This window comes from Sander vitreus, chromosome 4, assembly GCF_031162955.1.
Source record: "Sander vitreus isolate 19-12246 chromosome 4, sanVit1, whole genome shotgun sequence".
Taxonomy (NCBI): domain Eukaryota; kingdom Metazoa; phylum Chordata; class Actinopteri; order Perciformes; family Percidae; genus Sander; species Sander vitreus.
Genome location: NC_135858.1, coordinates 11,163,383 through 11,180,728, shown reverse-complemented (window position 1 = coordinate 11,180,728; position 17,346 = coordinate 11,163,383). Strand labels below are relative to the sequence as shown.

General features: G+C 44.3%; 1 protein-coding gene across 3 annotated transcripts in view; it reads right to left on the bottom strand.

Annotated features, from left to right (window-relative positions):
- srgap2 (SLIT-ROBO Rho GTPase activating protein 2) overlaps positions 1 to 17,346 on the bottom strand; it is a 61,597-nt gene that overhangs the window by 13,919 nt on the left and 30,332 nt on the right. For 2 of the 3 annotated variants that reach the window (XM_078248195.1, XM_078248197.1), the window contains exons 2-10: positions 12,148 to 12,340; positions 7,271 to 7,433; positions 4,486 to 4,548; positions 2,778 to 2,996; positions 2,013 to 2,141; positions 1,485 to 1,706; positions 1,218 to 1,319; positions 921 to 1,118; positions 715 to 799 (exon numbers count right to left, since the gene is read on the bottom strand). In XM_078248195.1, the coding sequence (XP_078104321.1) occupies positions 715 to 799; positions 921 to 1,118; positions 1,218 to 1,319; positions 1,485 to 1,706; positions 2,013 to 2,141; positions 2,778 to 2,996; positions 4,486 to 4,548; positions 7,271 to 7,433; positions 12,148 to 12,340 (1,374 nt within the window). Of the gene's footprint in view, positions 1 to 714; positions 800 to 920; positions 1,119 to 1,217; positions 1,320 to 1,484; positions 1,707 to 2,012; positions 2,142 to 2,777; positions 2,997 to 4,485; positions 4,549 to 7,270; positions 7,434 to 12,147; positions 12,341 to 13,292; positions 13,447 to 17,346 lie in introns of those variants that run through there. The other variant, XM_078248198.1, reaches the window with a different exon arrangement.

The window sequence follows — 17,346 nt, the reverse complement described above, 5'->3', positions numbered from 1 at the left end:
ACTCACACTGCTTGTGATTATTAGCTATATTGAACCCACTCTGCTCCCTTGCATGTGGCCTGATGTGTCCCACTAAACCACTCATCTCTCTGATCTGCTCCCTATACCGTCTCTTGGCACCAGGCTTTTTCCCAAACACAAACACACACACACACACACACACACACGATTCAGCCAAGGCACAAAACCCAGCAGGAAGAGGTAAGACTCCCCCACAAGTACAGCTGTCACAGAAAGGAATAAGAGTAAAAAGAGAAAGACATGAACAAAAGATGGAAAGAGAGAGATTTAAAGACTGTAATGATTTCATTAACAGTCTAATAGCTCAATACTGTTTCATTGTCTTTGCTTCAAGTGCCCAGGAAGCCATTACACAAATGCAACTCTGTCAATGTGCACACATGCTCTTTTAGACGGACAAAGAAAGTCTATACACTATAGCATTCATTATACTCGCCATTTCTGACCTGTCGCACGACAGTGTGACGTCATGGGAGCGGCGTAACTATTTATACTCGCACGTGGTGGTCGCGACACTAGTTGCAGTCTTCTCCTGAACAGAGGTGTCGCAACTGAGAAAAGGCTACCGACTTTGCTATTTCTACGGACTAGAAGAAGAAGAAAAAGCAAGATCTACGTCATTTTGACGTCACATTGTTGCCCGACAGGTCGGGAACGGCGGCTGTAAAAAGGCCTTGTGACAGTCCCACTCACTCTCTTCCAGGGTCTTGTCGATGAGGTCATGCTTGGCCTCCAGCCTGGTGATCAAGTTCCTGCCTTCCAGAAACTCCTTCAGCTTCTACAACACACAAAGTCACACGTGCACATACACACTCGGGTCACAATGTGTGCAGATTATGCTCACATATAACTGCACTCATGCTCCTGACAAATCATCCATGACCATAGCTAGCACTGACCGTGAAGTAAAACTGCTCCGTCTCCTGCTGATTGGCCCGTCGTTTGGCCAGGCTGGGTTTACTGAGATAGGATTCGCTGAAAGTGGACTTGACCGACTCCATGCTGTTGCTGTGGTGGAAGCACTCAGAGACGTCGTAGTCTTCCACCGTCACCATGTCTTGGATGGTGGACAGAGTGGCCTCCATCGTTTTCTTCACCTGATGGGCAGTGAGGATAAGCAAAAGCTGTGATTACAGACAGCTGCAAGGGGTGAAAGATGAATTCATAATATTAGAGAAAACAGAAAGACGTCTGACCTCTTCATTTTCAATCTTGAGGGTGGAGAGGCGAGACTGCAGCTGCTGACACCTCTGGAGCAGCTCGACTTCCAGCGGCTGCTGTGCACACACCACTCCCATCTACACCCACACACACAGAACCCAGTGGAAATTGAGACAGTTAACAATTACAGATTACAGCATCACAAAAACAACCTTCCCAGTGCGCAAACATAGGCTTCAATAAGAGGTATTTATCACAGAGGACAAGCCTGATGATAAATGACTCGAGCACTCGAACTGTACCGTGTCTCCCATGTGGGACTGGAAGTCAAAACGAGCTGGGGGGCAGAAGACGTTGTTGTAGGTCTCCATCAGCTTCTGTTTGTCTCCGTTGGCTTCCAGACTCTCTGCGGCCCCCTCTAGTGTCTCCAGGCCGGAGTGTTTGGACGTCTCTACATTCTGTTCCGCAGATAGGTAGGTCCTCAGGGCGCGTTGCAGGCTGGCATGGTAGCCTAGGTCACAGCACTGTCACACACACACACACACAAAAATACATAAGCACACATCATGACGTGGCATGCAAAATCACTCGGATGTGAGGAGTGTTGGGAAGCATGGACACAAAGAGGAGAAAACATGCAGAGAGGGGGACCAGTCTACTGTCTTCATTAGGAGCACTGAAGCTAATGTGAGGAGACTGGCCGAGGGGCCACCACCGGCTAAAGCACAGGGACACTGGGATACACACACACACACACACACACACACACACACACTATGTCTACAAATGTGAGCCGCTCCCACAGAGTAACATGGTGTGTTCATACTCACGTCAATGATGTCGGAGAGGTCATGGATGTAATATTTGAAGACACAGCTGTTGGTAGCCTCAAGAGCTAGCAGGTACTCATTCCTGGCCTTGATGGCCTTCAGCTTGTTCTCTGTGTACTTAGCTTGTCTCTGATAAGAGAGAGAGAGAGAGAGAGAGAGAGAGAGAGAGAGAGAGAGAGAGAGAGAGAGATTTACACTTTTTATTATTATTACTTGAATAGCTTTGTCTCATATTCATTTGATTATTACCATTGGTATATTGTTATTAGTGTTACGTTGTTTTTGATATGATTATTTATATTGTTGAATTTGTATTTGTATTAATTTTGCGTGATGCTTTGGCAATATTGTTTTTGTTATATTCATTCCAATAAAGCGCATTGAATTGAGAGAGAGAGAGAGAGAGAGAGAGAGAGAGAGAGAGAGAGATTTTAAAGGAGAGAATGAAAGAAATCAGGCAACAAAAGAAATTAAAGAATAAGGGTAATGACAGGTAGAGAGAGGGAGGGAAGGGAAGGGAGAGAGATAATAGGTGTTAGAGTGAAACGCCTCAGTATTGATTATGGATAATAAGAAGTGGAGAACCATGTTGCTGTGACAAGTCCCAGCTGTAGTAGACAATGTTAGCAATAAGCCAGTCGTGTACTCTTAAATCACTCATGAGACACACATCGTAAGTCAGTGTGATAACAGGGGGAGCACTTGGAAACAGTTCTCCTCCCTCTACTCGTTGCCCTCCACTTCCCCTCCCCCGGCCCTGCTCACCTTCTCCTTCATCTTCTCGATTTTCTTGACACTGGAGCGTCGGACGGGCTTCTCGTCGGTCTTGATGCTGGTCAAGGTGTCAGGGGAACGTGGCGTCTGTCGGTCGTCTTGTTGTCGACCAGAGCGTCCCATCTGCTTCTCTTCCTGCTTCTCCGCATCCTTCAGCTTGGACTCGGCATTGATGCTGTCAGTGTTGTACATGTGGTACGTCTTCATCACCTGGCAACAAGGGTTGAGATTTGCCGGCAAACATCAGTGTGTGCTTTCCCCAGTGTGTCTCTTACTTCAGTTTTTGGCTTTGGATCAATAGCGGGATTACACCAGTCAGCATAATGAGGAGAGTGGAGCACTGAGGCTCAATATATAAACATCACAATATATAGACAGATTTCTTTGGGGCTGGCATTCCAAAATATTGCAGCGCATGAGTCACACAACCGGCCTCCTCTACTGTGCAATACTACTGCGCTTGGACATGGTGGTATGAGTTTGACATCAAGAGTTAAACACATGAAATGAATGTGTGTGTGTGCAGTGTCAGCCTTTATTCAGTGACCACCACTAGAGCCTTCATTATACTGCTCTTACCCTTCCACAACACTGAGGACAAACACACTAGTCTCTCTATGAGTATGCATGTGCGCGTCACTCAAACCAGATCTATTTCTATCTCTTACTATATACTATAATTACAGCATAAAACCTCATTTTATGAGCCTAGCTGAGTTGCAGCTATACAATTGCTTGCCGCTGTATTGTGGGAGGAAACCTCACACACACACACACAGACACACACAGTCTTACAGAAGCATGATTGTAAAGTATTTAGCGCCATTCTTTATAAAACTTCTATCACCAAGAGTCTACAGCCATGCTAGCAGCTCTGTCAGCTGTGTCAGACTGAGATATTTCAGTCTGGACTAAAGTGGTGGACAGACCGAACAGCCAAGCGGCTAGTGTGGCTAAAAATCCTTAATCCTTATCAGATTGTAGTAAAGTTGCCCGCATAATCTCTACGTCATGTTTTGTGTTGTCAATAAACTTTGTGTTTTCAGCTTATGTTATAACTATATATTTGTATACACATTTTTACTGTATTTTTACTTGGAGCTGGGCAATATATCGATATTATATCGATATGGTGATATGAGACTAGCTATCGTCTTAGATTTTGGATATCGTAATATCATAATATAATATGGCATAAATGTTGTCTTTTCCAGGTTTTAAATTTACATTACAGTAAAATTGTCATTTTCTGAACTTACCAGACTGTTGTAACTGTTGCCTTTACCCACTAAGTCATTATATCCACATTACTGATGATTATGTATCAAAAATCTCATTGTGTAAATATTTTGTGAAAGCACCAATAGTCAACACTACAATATCGTTGCGGTATCGATATCGAGGTATTTGGTCAAAAATATCGTGATATTTGATTTTCTCCATATCGCCCAGCCCTATTTTTACTACAACCACTCCTTGAAGTTACATACTCTATACCTTTAGTTTTGAAATAGGCTGTTAAATAAAGTAGTTTGCCATAACACCTGTGAGGAAAACTGCTAAAAAAAGACTGCTAACCCCGACACTACGTACACATGCAACGCTCTCCCCACTGAGCGGTACGAAATGCAAGGGATCACAACACATAATTATGGATCCACATATTGTGATTGCAATGTCAGTCAGTGGTTTCTCTTACCGTATAAAGCTCATTAAGAACTTTCATCAGGTCCTCTTGCAGCTGTACGCCGACCTCTTTGCTCTGAAGGGACGGAGAGAAGAAGACAGATTAATGCAGCTCAGCGCCATTACTTCTGTCCATCTACCTGGTCATCTCTCCCCCAACTAATGACATCCATGCCGCTCAGTCATGTGGTCAACCTACTGCCCCATCATCAATCAAGACTGAATTATCTGGCTAAATGGGAGTGGAGGAGTTGCTAGTCCAGATTAATGAGCAAGGCAGTAATGGACTTGATGGATGCAGACTTTAAGGAGAAGCTGCAGATACTGATCTTTACAAGTTGGCAAGGAGGAAAAATGAGCAAGCAGAGAGTGCAGAGGACAACAGAGCCAAAGACAGAGGGCAACATGACGAATTTGCTTAAGCTAAAAAAGAGACAAAAAAGGGAGGACAGGGAGTAATACAGGCACTACCATTCTCCAGACATAACTGCTGGGAGCCACTGGTGTCTGATGATTTCACATCCCACAACCCATAGATCACAAGACTCCACACAAATACACAAACACACAAAGCATTCACCGCGCCTCCTATACTTTTAAAAGGACACCATTCAGACTGGGTTTAAATAATGATGCAAAGAGAGGCATAACATAGCTATACCATACTGTATGTGTTCACACAGATTCTCTCACACACACACACACACACACACACACACACACACACACACACACACACAGAACTGAAAGCAGACATGTAAAAAAAAGCAGGGGACAAGCGTGGGGGGGAAATAAACGAGGAGATAGAAAAAAAATGGTTGAGGAATGCAGAATGAAAGCATGAACAGATTTCCCCAGCGCATGTTGAGCATCTGTCTTCTCCTGGAAGAGGGCACAGAAGGGGGATGGGTAAAAAAGCCAGTAAAAAAAGTGAAGCGTGGTAGGGTGAAAGTTGTCTCATGAAATAAAGGTGGTGTAATGTTAAGGAAAAGGGAAGGGGAAGAAGATGCTTACATGCTGACGAAGAGAGGTGAAAAGGAAACAGAAATCATAATCATTAAACTATTTGGGAGAATTCCAGAGAGCAAAAAGGCCAGGAACCGAGGGAGAAAGAGACAGGGAGGAGATTTAAAAGTAGCGCAGCAGACGAAAGCGGTAACAGGATAACTGAAGTTGTCCCCCCCACGCTCTTTAATGTGCTGTAGGAGGCTCATATTAGGTGACAACTAGCCAGACTACAGCCAATCAAAAAGCAACCATCCATGGCCGAGCCCTCCTGTCTATCAACTGTTGATCTTAACCTTTGGACTTCTCATCTCGTCTCTGGTCGTCTTGATAGGTTAGCGCACTCCATTACCCCTGTGACGTCTGTGTGTACTCATTAATACAGTTTGACTCATTAGTGCTTCCCCTCTTTCGTTGACGAGATCTCAAACACTCTCGCTGTGCTAACAGCATCACTCTGCACTGCTTTCCACACTGGCTGAGATCAATGTGATGACTTCTCTAATATGGGTCGTGGTGTTCGTGCGCGTGTGTGATGTGCGTGCCATGGCCCATGGCACTACTGGTACTCATGCCACTGACTGGAAATGTTATAAATGAACTAATTATCTCCTTAATTAGCCATCAGAGGATTCTCTGTGCGGATGTGTGCAGCCTGTTTGTGACCCACACATGATGGAAGCAACCCTAACCCTTCTTTGCCAAAGAACAAGCAAAATAAAAATAGAAATCAATGCCCATGACTCGACCAAGATTGAGAAAAACCGGGGAGAAAGTGTATTTTTTTTGTACTGGTTTATCAGATGAGGGTGGACGTTTGTGTGCGATTGTGTTCTCATCTCATCGCCTGCGATCAGACTGTAAATGTAGTTCAAAGACAACCTATCGGCTTGGAAATCAGCAGCCTCTGCCATGACATTCCAGGCACAGGCTGCTTCACTTTGCCTTCCACACACGCACTTATCTTACTATACTTGTGAAGGCTTTTCACTGAATACATTATTTTCTTACACCCTATCCTTAGCCCTTCTTACTTTGATCCTTACCTTAACCCTTCATATTTGAACCCAAACCCAGTTTGAGGCTATATGCACTCGTCCTTTGAAGAGGTAACAATTGACCTCACCTTTAGAAATGTCATCGCTCTGGAAGTCGTGCGGAACAAACAAAGATGCATGTAAATCCAACCATGAAGAGTAAGTTTAAGTTCAAATATATGAATTCATGACTCGCTCTAAAAACCCTGCTGTTAGCACTACGGTAGCTTAGAGTTTTAAAGAACATACATGCACACTGAATTCCTGCTTGTATCTCAGTGTGATACACTGACCCTCTGAGCTTGTGTAGTTGGGTCTAATATGTCCAGCCTGGAGATGAACGACAGCCTTGGTATTTGCTCTACAAGGTCACCGTAAGCTCTGATCTCCAGAGAAATCTCTTCATCCCCTCTTTGTTCTCTCTCTTGTCCTTTTATGTTGCCCCCCTCTCTCTCTATTCCAACTACCACAGTTTGTCTGTACTTCCTCCACATCTTATATTTCTCACCATCACCATGTCCTTTCTCTCAGGCTAGCAAGGCAGAGATCAGAGGAGACAGGAATGAGGCTACTGTATGAAACACAGACAACATAAACTCTCCTGGCCTGAGGTGCAGCTGATTTGTCGTCAGTCAATAAATCACACAGAAAACAGATGCTAGAGAGACGGATGGGGAGGGCATAGACATGACACGGATTCAGCAAATCAGGCAAATGGAGTCTTGCTGTGTCTGTGTGTGTCTGAGTGGGCGTTACCTTCTTAAAGAGGCGTCCCGAATCCTCGCTGATCTGCGCAAAGCGGGGGATGATGTTGTTGAGGTAGAGGTCAGACAGTGTGGCGTGGTCACGGCTCTCCCTCTTCACCTGAAGCAGCAACAGGTTCCAGCAGTTCACTGGGGATAAAATGCTGTGCTCCTTCCTACGCACAGAGAAACAGATTCTTAAAATGTATCTAAGGACCTCCAAGCATCTTTTTAGATAAACGACTAGCATTAAGTCTCTTTCATCTTCTAATTTCCCCTACTTTCATCTTGCTGATAAACGTGCACACACACACAAGCCTACTTCATGTACAGTAAATGTGAGACAAGCATACCGACAATAAATCACTGTTTTCACAAAGATGAGACAAGGCACGCACACACATACACACACACACACGCACACACACACAAGTGTAAGAGTAAAAAGAGAAAGACATGAACAAAAGATGGAAAGAGAGATTTAAAGACTGTAATGATTTCACTAACAGTCTAATAGCTCAATACTGTTTCATTGTCTTTGCTTCAAGTGTCCATGAAGCCAAGTCAATGTGCACACATCCTCTTTTAGACAGACAAAGAAAGTCTTTGACCTAGAGGTATAGAGTGGGGGTGGTGTCCGTGGGGAGGTGTGTGTGTGTGTGTGTGTGTGTGTGTGTGTGTGTGTGTGTGTGTGTGTGTGTGTGTGTGTGTGTGTGTGTGTGTGTGTGTGTGTAAGTAGGGCCTGATGAGATGAGATGATGTGATATGCTACTGGCTGTCACTGGTCAGATGACATACTAAGTGTAATAACAATGATTTCAAGGAAAAGAGGGGGGAAAAAATCCACCTGCACATGTATTAGGACGCCCAAATACTGAAACTCTCCATGTGTTGTATGCTAAACTTGAGCAACAGTCATGTGGACACACGTGCATTTGTATCACTTTCTGCTCCAACTTCTCTCTGCTGTCTGTGTATTTTCCCGTCTGTCTTCACCAATTGCACAACATTTTTCTCCACCAAAAACAGGCCCGCAGTTCCTCTATTTGCTCAAGCAACCGGCCTCTCCGCCACTATGTGACATTTCACCCTCAGCCCACTAGTGATCGCCATGGTAATGGCACTGCAGCACTGGGTGAAATATCACCTTACCCTCTGTGACCCTTAGCTATCACAAGGTAAACACTGAAATGTCACTGGCCCTCCGAAGGTCTCATAGTGCACGCTGGGAACATAGTCAGTCCGCAGGCCAGGTGCTGCCAGTGACCCACTTTGGAAGGAAAATGCTAAATGGTCATTTACATTCAGGATCAAAACGCATAGCATTAAACAGGGCATCGCTGCCAGTAGTTTTGTACAACTGACGCAAATTGAACAGATACGTAATTGTTCACTGAACTAAAGATTAGGTCCAACTGCTCTGTCGAGGTGACAGGCTGCAGATACACTTGTAGAATTTGATTGACACAAAGATGCATGAAGAAACAGGTCTAGCTGCACAAAATACAGGCACAATGTACAATAAGAACAAAAAAATTATTTTGTGGGGACACTGTGTGTGTGTGTGTGTGTGTGTGTGTGTGTGTGTGTGTGTGTGTGTGTGTGTGTGTGTGTTGATTGCTGTAAAAAAAAGACTTGAAATCCAGAAATAAACATAAAAAAATAAGCTAGTATTGATGACATTTTATGAGATTCTATTGTTGCATTACTTATGCGTTTCTATTTCTAGTTTGCTTCAAATTTGTATAAAAAGTCATACAAATTGCTGTAATATTATGACATTATTAGTATTGATTGGGATGGGTATCAATGAGATTTTATAAAGCCCAATTCAAATGCTGATTTTCTTTATGGATTATGGTTCTTATTGAATCTTGGTTTTAGATTCCTGGCACAGTACTATGTACTAAGTATTTTATTAATAAAAGACACCAGAGTATGTTGTAGGAACATTTCATTAGATTTAGAGTGCCATGAAAAGTAGTTTGTGAATCAAAGGAGTGATTTGTGAGACTTTTTTCAGTAAAATAATAAAATAAAGAGAGAACAAAGACGCTCTCTAACTTGCAATGCTCAAATTAAATGTTTACTCTTCAACACTTGTGCTTACTTGAATTGGTAAAACTAGCATTATCTAATTTGAGGGTAATATACAGTAACTATGACTGGGGAATTCAAAAATGTTGTATTCCTGCACTATACTGAAGGAAATGCTGTGCTATTAGTACTGAACAGATTTACACAACAGATGCAAAACAGCTCATTCCAGTCCACGTGTAGTCATACGACCATATGAAAACCCACAGTGAAATAATATCTCGCTGTAGCCATGGGTTGTGTAAGGGGCTACAGCTTATTAACAGTAAAGCTGGCCTAATATTTAGCATAAAAATTGGCTTTGAATCAGTTTGCAACTTGTGAGGGCTTCTCCATGTGACCAGTTAGTCTGTCAGCCTCAGGGCACAAACACACACACACACACACACACACACACACACACACACATTAAAGTTAAACCATGTAACCTCCTACCACTCCTGTATGCAGTCTGCCAAATAGCAGCAATACCAGGGGTTTCCACGGGATCAACACACACACAAACCTCACACATTGCTTGGAGCACATCAACGCCTGGCTCGCACACTCAGACACACACACACACACACACACGCAGACACACACACACACACACACACACACACACACACACACACACACACACACACACACACACGCAGACACACACACACAACCGGAAAATAGCTGGAATTCCAGCATGGCACCCGGACTGAGCAGCAGCAGATGCAGGGAGAAGTTAAATACACAGATGTTGGATGAAGAGACAAGCAAAACGAGAGTGGGAAAAGAGCAGAAAGAGAAATAAATGTTTAAGACTGAATTGTATTTTTTATTGCCTTTTGACATCTTGTCAGATTATGATGTGAACAGACCTGCTGAAGCAGCGGCAGTGGCTGACCCGCTCAACTACATATTTCATTCACTGTCCTTTGCCCTCCCTTCTCTGCTCTCCTTCCCCCAATATGCAACATAGGGAAACACACTCTGCAACTGTCTCAGTATTGATCTGAGCTGGAGGGGGTGTGTGTTGTAAGTGTGTGTGTGTGTGTGTGTGTGTGTGTGTGTGTGTGTGTGTGTGTGTGTGTGTGTGTTCTTTGGTGGAATTGGGTTTCGTTTAAAGGCCCTATCGATCCCTGTTAGTCTGTGCCTGACGTGAGAGAGCATGGATGTGGGTTTGCCCCCAGCAGAGAAATGAATGTTTCTGGAAAAGTGCACAATACACGAAAAAAGAGAACAAGAACAGTGCAGGGAAAAAGAGGAAGATGGCTGTAAAGGAGGTCATGGTTAACAGGAAGCCAGAGAAAGAAATAAGACAAGCAGAAATAAAGTCTGCCAGTTCTTCCTCTACCACAAATGGCTACAGAACCACCTACAATTATAATGATAAATATCAAAGCAGGCAACAAAAGAAAAAAAAGCATTTCTCCTAATTGTTTGCTTAATCAATTCTCTTCACAACTAATTTCATAAACAGCAGTAAAACAAATGCTACGTCTTTGCAACCTTTAACAAAATGGATAAGTGGATGCCGTCCATCTCATATTATTGAGATGCATGAAAGGATGAAGAATGGTATCTACTGAATGAGTCATCTTTCTTCAATCATGTAAAGTGTAAGCAATTACTGCACTCCTTTCCTACAAATCACGACACACTTGGTACATCTACTTGTGTTCCCATGGGTTGTTTGGAATAAAAACACAGTATTGCAGTAATGATGTATTAATGATACTGCAGTAATGACCACAGAGCCCTACAGCCACTTCAGATCAGCAGCAGTGATCAATCATTGAAGAGATTCTCATCGAAGGGGTGTTGATGACACTTCTGCATATGTTACACCTGTGTTTTCTTGCTCAATGCTCCTCTGTATTTAAGGTAATGAAACATCCTCCGTGATGGCGGCTCTTGGTTCATTTTCAAGTCACAGGCTAAAAGACAGAGGAGCGAGGATGCAAGAAGGCGTAGCTAAATGTAAAGCACCCTCTGCCTCAATTTGTCTGCGATATAGCTCCACTGAATTTGTGTGTGCGATTTATGATTAGCTAGCAATTCCGTGAATCCTTCCCCACAGGGAAACAGGCCGCTCCCTCCCACCAAAAACTGCCAGAGAAATTATACAAGAACACTTCAAGCTGCTAAAGCTGATGCGCTCCGGTGTGCATTTGTATGCATCTTATGTATAAATGAGAGAGAGAGACAGGAGTGAGGGAGAGAGAGATCGACCTTTTTTGGTGGGAGAGAATCCCTGTTTGGGCAAGGTTACACACACAGCAAGACACTGCAAAAATAGTCAGAGCACAAAATCACCACCTGGCCAATTTCTGGCAAAATACACACACACACACACACACACACACACACACACACACACACACACACACACACACACACACACACACACACACACACACACACACACACACAATCTTGCTTATAACAGAAGTGAGCATCCTAATTATATGTACAAGCTATAATCAGTTCTTTAATTAGATGAAACTGGGAAGCAGTGAGTGATGCAAGTCTGAACTTTCCAGACTAGCAAAAAACAATCTGGCCTCCCTCACCATCCCTCTTAGTCACCCTTGTGTTTCATTTTTTTGCCCGTCTCTACTTCTCTTTTTTCAGGAAGGAAGTCACTAATCTTGAAGGCGCTCTACACTGTTTGAAGGGCTAAATAAAAATTAGTTTCATCTTAACCGGAATCTTCAAAAGGAATAATAGCTGTCTAAGGCACTTGAACAAAACAAGTAAAACATAACAACCAGCCTGCTGCCCAGTGGGGTAGTGCTGTGTGTGAGTGTCCCATACTTGAGAAGATGGTCCTTGGTGCTGCGGGTCTTGGTGAGGAACCTCTCGGCCAGCTTTTCAAGGTTGCGGCTGTAGTCCACCTCGATCTCTGCCTTCTTTCTGAAGAAGTCCTGCAGGTCCTGCAGCAGCTGCACCCTCAGCTCACACTGCTGATCCAGACACTTGAGCTGCTCCACCAGCTGGGCTCGGACCTCTGACGGGGTGATAGAGAGACAGAGATGAGTTTAACCTCGTTGTAAAATGTATTATGCCAAACACAATCCAGGTGTGATCAACAACACATTGAGGCCACAACGGACAGCATACACAGAATGTTTGTTCTAAAATCAAAGGCCTCTTTTCTCTAAAAAAAAAAAAAAGAAAAAAAAGAAAGAAGTAAACTACATGCAATTATCCATACAGCTGGGGCGTAATCTGAATACATTTAGTGTTGACAGTGCAGTACTATCATTAAGATACGTGCCACAACAATGTGTAAGACACTGAAATCTAAAGTGGTTTCCGCTTTACAGCTGATGTGGATGAAGCTCAGTTCCAGTGAAACACCTGGCAGGGCCCTGGCACATCAGCCTGGAGACATGGCTGAAATCCACCCCCCTCCCACCAGTCTGCAAAACATAGACTGCTGTGCATGTGTATACATCACCATATTCATATGCATGTGTGCATTCGTGTGTGTGCGATCAGCTTTCCTCTTCCACACACAGATCTCCAGAGGCAGTCATTTATCCCAGCTTATCACTTTTCATTTTCCTCCTGCCTCTTTCCAATCTCCCTCCTCTATGCTGCTCTCAGGTCTGGCCTCAAATTAATAGAGTGCACTCAGCGCAGACACACTCAGTAACCATATTCAATCACAAAAACTGCCCACGGCAGTTATAGACTGGGACACACAAAGCGTCTGCAGCAACACGTGCACACGCATGCACACCCATGGACACACACACACACACACACACACACACACTATGATGGTGATAAGCTGGATCAGTGCTGACAGATTAATGCTATGCTCTCATAGCTGCCTGTCATTGCCAAGTCGGCTGCACATGCATTCTTTTAAAGAGTCAAGAAACAACACACACACTCCTCCAATTGCCAGCCTGTGCAGCTGTATTATGGCTAGTTTACCACAGCTGTCCTACCTTTACAACGGTGGCTGTAGAGAAAGCGGACGGTTTTGGCTTCCATCCTGGCTTCAGTGCGGTATAGGCTCCCCTCCTCATATACACACACTAATTCAAACACACACAATCACAGGCAGACAGTCGGCCGTCCGTCCAGCAGGCCGACAGCGACTGTTAATGCTGTTAATTGTGTTTAACAGCTGAGAGTGCAGTTTCTCATTACCACAAAGAGAAGTTCTCTCTCTCTCTCTCTCTCTCTCTCTCTCTCTCTCTCTCTCTCTCTCTCTCTCTCTCTCTCTCTCTCTCTCTCTCTCTCTCTCTCTCTCTCTCTCTCTCTCTCTCTCTCTCTCTCTCTCTCACTCACACACACACACACACAGACACAACATTGTGCCACTAGCCAGCGGCTGTGTCCGCTCACAGTCATTTTTAACAGATTAAAAAGGCAAGAACAGAGGAGCATTATGACACTACGGCACAAACACTCACATACGAAAAAAAATAAATGCACACACACACACAGTCTGTGTCTATGCTAATGACCTGGTGGGAATATTTGCTTTGACAACACATGTTATTGTCCCGTGGTCTGTGTGTTTTTGTGGTCTGTGTGTGTGTGTTTATGTGTAATTTCCTCATTGCGCAGCGTTGTCAATGATAGGGAATGAGTCTGTGTCCTGCCTCTCAAGGCTGCAACACAAAAATCTTGCAAAGGCGGCCTTGTAATTAACCGACCCAACACAACAAGATGCACCACATGCACAAACATATCAAATAAAAGCAAGTGCTCCCATCCATAAGGAGTTCAAAGGCAGGTTTGGTAACCATTTCCAATATACACTTTTTTATATATATTGTTTTAAATGGTCTTTACACTTGACAGCAATAAATAACTTATGGACTCTGAAAAAGGAGCGAAAAAGATCCATCATCTGTACCTGCTGTAAAGTGGTTTCCGCTTTACAGCTGATGTGGATGAAGCTCAGTTCCAGTGAAACACCTGGCAGGGCCCTGGCACATCAGCCTGGAGACATGGCTGAAATCCACCCCCCCTCCCACCAGTCTGCAAAACATAGACTGCTGTGCATGTGTATACATCACCATATTCATATGCATGTGTGCATTCGTGTGTGTGCGATCAGCTTTCCTCTTCCACACACAGATCTCCAGAGGCAGTCATTTATCCCAGCTTATCACTTTTCATTTTCCTCCTGCCTCTTTCCAATCTCCCTCCTCTATGCTGCTCTCAGGTCTGGCCTCAAATTAATAGAGTGCACTCAGCGCAGACACACTCAGTAACCATATTCAATCACAAAAACTGCCCACGGCAGTTATAGACTGGGACACACAAAGCGTCTGCAGCAACACGTGCACACGCATGCACACCCATGGACACACACACACACACACACACACACACTATGATGGTGATAAGCTGGATCAGTGCTGACAGATTAATGCTATGCTCTCATAGCTGCCTGTCATTGCCAAGTCGGCTGCACATGCATTCTTTTAAAGAGTCAAGAAACAACACACACACTCCTCCAATTGCCAGCCTGTGCAGCTGTATTATGGCTAGTTTACCACAGCTGTCCTACCTTTACAACGGTGGCTGTAGAGAAAGCGGACGGTTTTGGCTTCCATCCTGGCTTCAGTGCGGTATAGGCTCCCCTCCTCATATACACACACTAATTCAAACACACACAATCACAGGCAGACAGTCGGCCGTCCGTCCAGCAGGCCGACAGCGACTGTTAATGCTGTTAATTGTGTTTAACAGCTGAGAGTGCAGTTTCTCATTACCACAAAGAGAAGTTCTCTCTCTCTCTCTCTCTCTCTCTCTCTCTCTCTCTCTCTCTCTCTCTCTCTCTCTCTCTCTCTCTCTCTCTCTCTCTCTCTCTCTCTCTCTCTCTCTCTCTCTCTCTCTCTCTCTCTCTCTCACTCACACTCACACTCACACTCACACAACATTGTGCCACTAGCCAGCGGCTGTGTCCGCTCACAGTCATTTTTAACAGATTAAAAAGGCAAGAACAGAGGAGCATTATGACACTACGGCACAAACACTCACATACGAAAAAAATAAATGCACACACACACACACACACACACAGTCTGTGTCTATGCTAATGACCTGGTGGGAATATTTGCTTTGACAACACATGTTATTGTCCCGTGGTCTGTGTGTTTTTGTGGTCTGTGTGTGTGTGTTTATGTGTAATTTCCTCATTGCGCAGCGTTGTCAATGATAGGGAATGAGTCTGTGTCCTGCCTCTCAAGGCTGCAATACAAAATCTTGCAAAGGCGGCCTTGTAATTAACCGACCCAACACAACAAGATGCACCACATGCACAAACATATCAAATAAAAGCAAGTGCTCCCATCCATAAGGAGTTCAAAGGCAGGTTTGGTAACCATTTCCAATATACACTTTTTTATATATATTGTTTTAAATGGTCTTTACACTTGACAGCAATAAATAACTTATGGACTCTGAAAAAGGAGCGAAAAAGATCCATCATCTGTACCTGCTGTAATATGGTAAAAACGCCCCACAATCACCAATCCGCTTGGAAAGAACCAATGAAATGCCTTCTTGCCCCGCTGCGAGTACTCTACCCCTCCCGTGTACGAGCAAAAAGCTCAATACGCGCCGCCGCTGCTGGAGTTACTGCAAGTCTCCTGGAGAATGGACTAGTCATGTCTGTTTTAAACATTCGGTATGATAACATTAGGTCACCTACTGGTGAATGAGACATGAAGTAGTTTTGATGAGTGAAACTGGGGTCCTTTCTGCGCTCTGCTCTGAAGCAGTGTCTGTGCACGCCTGTGTGTGGGTCGGAGCCCCAAGGGCAGGGGGAGGGGTTAGACGGAGCCCCGAGGAGATGCTACTTTCAAATCTTACTAGCTTTTCAACATTACCAACCCTGCCTTTAAGAAGGTAAAGGAAAGCATAAGGTAATCAGCAGGGTGGCGGAGGATACGTAGAGAGAAAACGTGACATCAGTCCTATGCGACCCCAATGTTTAGAACGCAGGTTTAATGGGGGTAAAATGTATTATTATAATAAGGAGGCCATGCACTGTGCCCCGAAACCCCTCTTAGGCCCCTTACAGTCACATTATGATGAGAGTGATTCTGGCCGCACGCTATAAGGCTGTGTGGCTCAACCAAAGCTAACCCGGAGTCCTTGTGTTAGCCGAGAGACGGGGAGCTTGGTAAAGCAAAGAGGAGAGATGCCATCACAAAAGATCGATGTGGGGCGCCTGGTTAGCTCACCTGGTTGAGCGTGCGCCTCATGTACAGAGGCTCAGTCCTTGCGGGTTCGATTCCAACCTTCTCCCCCCCAAAAAAAGAAGAAGATCGATGTGAGTCTCTCTTTCGGCCTTATCCCTCTGTAATGGTCATCATCCCCTGAGCCAAGTAAGAAGTAGGATGTGAACTGGAATGTGACGCCTCTACCCCCTCCAGACAGCCCAGTCACATTTTCCAGGCAGATGAGAGCAGGTCTTGTAATCGGGCTCTGGGATTCTACATTACTGATGCTCTCTATTCTCTTTTTTCCTTCCTTCCTTCCTTCTCCTCCTCCTCCTCCTCCTTCTCCATCTCCGTCTGTAGGGCTGAGGGCTGTCTGGCTCTGTCTGCACAAGCCTTGTCCATACACTTTTCCCTTTGTTCACCAGTCCCACCAACACCACGACCAAACTCAAAACTACTCTGCAAAAGGATATGGTTGCAAAACCTTTGAAGCAGCTTTTCCTCTGGGATTTTCATTTTCTTGCATAACAGACCTGTCTACATACTGTACTTGTCGACCTAAGGTATTTAGTGATGTCACAGTACATCAAACGCCCCATGGTCACTCCCTCAGCAGCAAACCATACCAGTCAACATCTGCCATTATTGACTTGTGAAGAAACTGATCAAGCTGAGAAATTCTGTTTTAAAATAAGACCAGGCATCTGTGCATCTATTGTTTAATCGTTGCAGCTCTAGTAACAGTAATGGATTTGTTGTCAACTATTAAATTAATCGGCAACTATTTAAAAAATCTGATTTGAATAATAATTTG